The sequence below is a fragment of the Pteropus alecto genome, unplaced genomic scaffold (genome assembly GCF_000325575.1).
Source record: "Pteropus alecto unplaced genomic scaffold, ASM32557v1 scaffold248, whole genome shotgun sequence".
NCBI classification, from domain to species: Eukaryota; Metazoa; Chordata; class Mammalia; order Chiroptera; family Pteropodidae; genus Pteropus; species Pteropus alecto.
In genome coordinates this window covers 346,557-353,109 of record NW_006441067.1, presented here as the reverse complement: position 1 = coordinate 353,109, position 6,553 = coordinate 346,557, and the positions used below count along the sequence as shown (strand labels likewise).

Sequence of the window (6,553 nt, the reverse complement as noted above, 5' to 3'; positions counted from 1 at the left end):
GTTAATTCAAGGTTGTGAATAAAGATCTGAAAATGGTAAATATATGACAATGGATTTCTCAGAGGGCTCTTCTGCCCGTCTCATCAGACTATAGGAATCATGACTGCATGCTTTTTAAGCCGGATATTTTAGTATGACCACGCTTGCAAGTGGAGAAAGGCCTTGCATTGGGCGTCCAAGCACGACAGCTTACCTACAGCATTGTAGAGAGGCTCTCCAGTTAACTTGTCCCAGACTACCGTGGTTTCCCTCTGGTTACTGACACCAATAGCTTTAATGAGAGAGTAAACAGAAGGGAGTAGAAAATTAAATAGGAGAACAGTTCTCATTTTTTTATAGGCACGAATAACATAACAATTAAAAAAGAAACATTTGCAACATTTGTAGTGGTATTGAGTTTATTTTCTTTGAGCGGCCCCAAGAAAAGTGACACCCAATGTCAAGCATTTCCTTTCATTGCCACAGACTCCTTCCTGCTTCACTATCAACATTCGATAACATGGGCTCAGAACAACATCCAAATGAAAAGCTCCTAGGTTGCCTTATAAACAGGGAATGCAATAACTTTCCAAATTCATAAACCTAATTTATTATTCTGAGGAGACCAACAACTTCATTCATTTACTAATTGCTACAAGAAATTTCTTTCTCTGTGTGTGTGTGCGTGTGCGCACCTGCCTTCATTTTAAGAAAAAGCCACAGATCAGATCCGTCATGCTGAGCAAACGCATATGGTGAGTTAGAAATTCAGTTTTATTTCTACATTTTAATAATAGGACGAGACATATGAGTCTGAATCAGGCATAAGTACAATATGTGATGATGTTTACTTACAATGACCTACATACAACTCCAGTGCTATAGTTACGGTAAGTCACTATAAGTAAAATGCGAACTATCATCTTATTCAATTCAGCTTGATTCAGCTAAATCAGAGGTTCTCAGACTTGGTTGACCATTACAATCAGCTGCAGAGCTTTTTAAAAATGCCAATGCCCAGGCCCTGGCCCAAACATTCTGATTTAACTGACCTAGGATAATAGGCACAAATACCGAGTATTTTTTTCTGAAAATTCCCCAGGTGTTTCTACTGTACAACCTGGGTTGAAAGCACTGGGCTAAAAAATTGAGTTCTTCCAGAATTTAAGATTAGAACAGACCTTAAAAGCTGTATAATCAACAACACACCTTGAGCTCAAGCCTCTTCTAAAATCACCCGTCATGTGACCATTTAAGCAACCCTTCCAGTGACAAGATACTCACTACTTCTCTCCAGGCAGACCAATCTCTGTTGCATAGCTTCGCTATTAAAAATAAAATCCCTTTCCTTGTAGCTTCCACTTACGGATCTTAGCTATGCACTTAGGAGATACAAAGAATAAGATTAATCCTTCTTCCACATGTCAGCCTTTCACACTTCAAACATATTTTTTTCCATCAAGTCTTGTCTTCTTCTGTCTAGGCTAAACTATCCAATTCCTTTCCACTGCCCCCATCTCCATGTGGTATGTTCCACCTCTTCTAGGAACATGCAATTATCTGTATTACTCAAATTATACCTCCAGAATAAAACACAATAGGAATGCTCCAAATAACACAGAGCTGAGGGGAACCTTGTTGTAAATAATCTTTATCCAATGCAGATTTACTTACTTTATTTAACACCTTTCCTAGAGGTACAAAGATGATCAAGATTCTACTCCAAGGAAACGTAGAGGCGTAGGGTAAAAGCAAGAGATTTGGGAGTGCTTTTTAAAAAATAGAAGACATAATTCTTCCTAGAACTAAAGAAGGAAGAGAAAGGAGAATGTGGGGGGTAGGGGGGTTGGGAATCAATGGGGCATGGTCTTGATCCTGGTAGTGACAGGACGGGATGGGATTAATGCCCAGGTGGAGGGAGGAACCTCAAGTAGGGCAGAAGGTTACTGCTTCCCTTGTGATGGGCAGATGGGGAAAAAGATCCAGATAGTAAGTATAAGAACAGGAAGTTGAGGCATTAAGGCCCCAGAGTCTCAGCTTTCTCAATGAAGTAGCACACAAGGTTATCTGCTGAAACGGGGCCTAGCAAAGGTAGAATCCAGCAATTGGGGCACTATTCAATAGAGCTTAGACTCTGAAGCCAGAGTGCTGGGGTTCCTATTCCAATTCCTCTGCTTCCTACCTAGCAGCATGACCCTGGGTCTGTTTTTATCTTCTGTAAAATGGGGATAAATAATGATTCCCATCTTACAGTGAGGAATCGGAGTTAATGCCTGTTAAAAACAGTGCCTGGTACATAGTAAGCACTCAATAAATGTTACTTACTGCTGCTGTTCATTGTCATTATTATTGAGGAGACAGTGAAGTAAGAGTTGCAGAGAATGGGACTGAGCAAGTAGGACACATAAAAGAATTTCCCAGCAGCACTGTGGACAAAACAGAGGCCAGAGACGTCAATGGGACCTCGGCCACAGGCTGCTAACTAAAGTGGAGTATTATTCACGTGATACTTTTAGTGACAACTTTATAATGTGGACTCATGATGAATTCACAGTCTACTAAAATCTCCTATTCTTCTCCACTACATTAATTTTCCATATACAGGCTGCTGGCTACTCCCTTAGCCATAATCTTTGAGTCACTATTTTATGCCCCTCACGCTATCTTTATCAGCTTGTTCTAACTTGTATTCAGAAAGTAATCTAGAGCTATTTCTATCTGATTCCTTAGTCACAGGTTCCTCCCTGACCACTCCTTTTCCCTAGACCTTAATTCAATTCCTTTGTGCCAAGTAAAATTGCTTTTCTTGCAGACAATCAATGTCCAGTGAAATGGCATCTCAGGATTCTCTTCCAGCCACAAACACGTCTCTAGGACCGCTTTCTCCCCAGGGTGCATAGCCTTAGCCAGTGCCTCTGAACTTTTTCAATGTTCTAACTTCTTGTTATTTTTACCCTGAAATCCTCTATGTTTTTTAAAGAAAACTTTTCTGATTGATAATCCCAGCACATGTGCCTCTCTTAATAGTTCCTAATTTTAATTCCCTTTTTCTCAGAATAACACATTTGGGTTGTGCAATTCTCCACAATAGATCATTTACCATTTAGGAGCATATGAAAGTTACACACATAAAGTATGTAAATGCTGGCTTCAGGCTTCTAGTAGCAGACACTATAATCACTAGCATATATAAAACCCAATGTATTACTCTCATATCTAGCAGGTTCATGCTTCATTTACATATTCTTTCTCAGGGAGAATTTTTCTTAACACTGAGTGTCCCTAGTTTAATTAACTAGTTAAATGCTACATTCAATATCTCTGGTTAATTTTGCTTAACATTGCCCATGAAAAGTTATCATCACAGTTAAGAAAAAATACTTAGAAAAAAAGCCTTTGGAAATACTCCAGGATGTTATATAATTGTTGTCTTGGGAAAATTATGAATGGTATTCACCCTTACTTAAAAATAAAATCATAATTGAAAATTGGAACACATTTAAAAAAAAAACCAGGCAGAGCAAAATAATAAAAGTCCTAGAAGAAGGCCCTGGGGCTCTTAAAAGTGCCAAATGGGATAGAGTATAAAGCTTTTTAAGAAAACAGTCTCTGGATGGCATGTGCTTGAGGCCACTTATAACAATTGCAAATGAGATATGGGCACAGCTGGGAAGTTCTTTATGTTAAGTCAATGAGGTGTCTTTCTGAGACCTCCTAGTACATTCTGAGGTGATGGAAATGTGTTTGACCATGTTGGGTAGGCAAGGCAATGGAGGAATAGATACAGTTTTCCTTTTCTTGAACACTGAGATAACTATTTTTGACATAAGAGAATCAAATTGCTGAGAATGCTATGCTCTGCTTTGAAACAGTTTATCTTGTGTTTTGATTGTATCAGAGGAATAGGGTGAAGAGTATCTGATATTGTAATTTTTTTCTTCTGAAGAATAAGTATTAAAATTATCTAGATTAGTGACTCCCTGATTCAAATATTGCTATAATCATACCATAAGGGCTTAATGATGGTTAGAAAAATTACTTTAGATGTGAAAATTGTAAATTAAGAATATATGACCATAATGTAAATTTTAGTTTAATTCATTTTTAATCTGACATCATTTTCCCATGGATAATATTATAGGCTTTGATTAGCATAAATATGCACTCTTTCTTAAAGTAAAGTGAATAAAGTATTTCTTTATACTTTATAGTTCCTTCAGTCCAGGCAAACAGAGCTGCCCAACTCTCTAAGTCAAGAAGGAAAGAAGCAGCCTATTTACTTGGGCTCATGTGTGCTATTCAGCTATAGAATGAACTTGAATTTTGGAGGGACTATTCATAGGGACCTGGAATTCTGACAGATGAGGACAACTAAAACCAATGAAACTGAAATTTGCAAAAGAAATACAATCAGCTATGATGAACTCTTAAGGATTATCGGTTAAGACTGTAAATGAATCACTCTTTAGCTGGAAAAACTCATTCATTTGCCACACTAGAACTAAAAACTGAAGTGCTTTGTGAGGTTATCATCAGCGTGGCTCAAGAAGACGAGCACAGGACCAGGAGACAGGGGAGCTGTGCTTTAATGTTATCTATCACTACATTGCTACATAACCTGCAGTAAGTCCCTTTCCCTCATTTGTAGCTAGGTCTAGGTAATGAAAGATCCTTTACAGTAGTAGGGTTCTATGATCTAGAGTTTTATATAGGCAAGCAAAACTTGGCCTTTGGCAGAGCCAATTCAATAAATTATCTGGGAAAAAATTTTAGCACAAGTGGCTTGGTATGGAGGGGCTGTGGAATGTTCTCTTCTTTGGCCATGGGCTGGCAGTTGTTGAGAAGTTCTTGGTCACTTTGGCTCAGGCATGGGTTTTACACTGGCCACATACAGAGGAGTGGAGAGCAGAGAGCACCACATTCGGTATTCTTACAGACCATTTAATGCAAGTGGAAGACAAGTCACTTGGACTGGAGTTGTGTTTCATGTTTACATACAGAAAAAAAAACACACAAGAGGAAAGGGAATGGCACCCAAGTGGGTCCAGAAGGCCAATGGGTCACAGTGTACCTTACCTATAAGGGAGGAAGAATGATGTCAAAAACTTGGCCAATCACCTTGGACTCTACATCCTGAACATGGCTTTAAGCCACCAAGATGATTTACATCTTTGGTAATAGATATTTTAACAGAGTGTGCTACCAAATGCCTTTTATGTGTTCATGCAGTTTAGACTATGAAAGCTGTGAGAACAACTCAAGGAAATGATCAACAATCACTTGGATGCACAACTTATCTAAAACTTGGTGAATACAACTCTAAAAGAAGTTCAAAGCACTTCCGTTTAGATGTAGGGATAGAATGAGGATAGGATATTAAAAAATTGTCATCAAAATATTAAATCTACATGGGTGTTTATTTCTTTTAAAAATCTGCAATAACAGAACTACATTATTGTCACATTAATTTGCAATTATTGTGATTATTGGATTAACATGTTTCCTTCACTTGACTGATAGCTGTATGACCCTAATTGTGCTTCTTTGCTTCCCTAACACACCCAGCACACAGTAGGTACTCTGAGTTTGCTGAATGAATGGTTTTGATTATATTTAGTCTTTTTCAAGTAAGTTTTATTTACACAGATAGGGGAAAGTCTGAAAAAAAAAATCAAAGTTTCATCTCAGGAGGGCTGGTAAATAAATCCCAGAGCCAAGAAAGATGACATGAATCTCACTGACGTTTTCCCCCTACTTAGAGTCAAACTACCTAATAAGGAAAAACTAGCCCTTGAATGATAAACTTGAAAATTTTAAACTATAAATAGATGGCAATTACCACATTATGCCTCTACCCTTTACACTAGCATATCAATTTTAGATGACTGGGTTATTCTTTTTCTTCCTGCATGGATGATACAAAGCCTACCTTAGGTAGATATACTATTAAAACTACTAGAAATTAGAAGGTTCTCCAGTGAGAGAGAGAGAGAGAGAGAGAGAGAGAGAGAGAGAGAGAGAGAGAGAGAGAGAGAGAGCGCGCGAGCGCGAGCGCTGTAATTGTCTCACACTCTCAGTCACTTCAGGGAGATTTTACAGGTGAAGTGTTTTGATTTCAAACAACCTTCCCCTCCCCTGACGTTCCTTATTCTAGTCTTTCTCTCCTCAGTAAAAGCCATCCCTAATCTATCCAGGAGCTCCAGCAAAAACCCCAAGCATCGCCTTTGACCCATCTCTTGCCCCCAAACCCTACTGCTCTCTCTACTACCCTGACATTGAATCCATCAGCAAGTTCTCGCCCTTTGTCCCCACTTCCATTGCTACCAATGTCAGTCAAGCCAACATCCTCTCTCAGAACATTCACAGCAGGCCTCCACACTGGTCTCCCAGTGTCCACACTTATACTTTTACCATCCTCTCCCCACACTGTTCCACACAGCAGTCAGGAAGTTGTCTTTAAACTGCAAGTCAGAACCTGTCATCCCGTTGTCTGCTTAAAACTTTACCAGGGTTCTCTGTAATACTAAGAATAACATCTAAACTCCTAACTATGGCTACAAAGCCATCTACTTCC

General features: G+C 38.8%; 1 protein-coding gene across 4 annotated transcripts in view; it reads right to left on the bottom strand.

Annotated features, from left to right (window-relative positions):
* The window catches only part of GK (glycerol kinase), a 66,012-nt gene that overhangs the window by 46,364 nt on the left and 13,095 nt on the right, over positions 1-6,553 (bottom strand). For all 4 annotated transcript variants that reach the window (XM_015594388.2, XM_015594389.2, XM_006918278.3 and 1 more), the window contains exon 4: positions 194-271. In XM_015594388.2, coding sequence (XP_015449874.1) covers positions 194-271 — 78 coding nt within the window. The remainder of the gene's footprint in view (positions 1-193; positions 272-6,553) is intronic.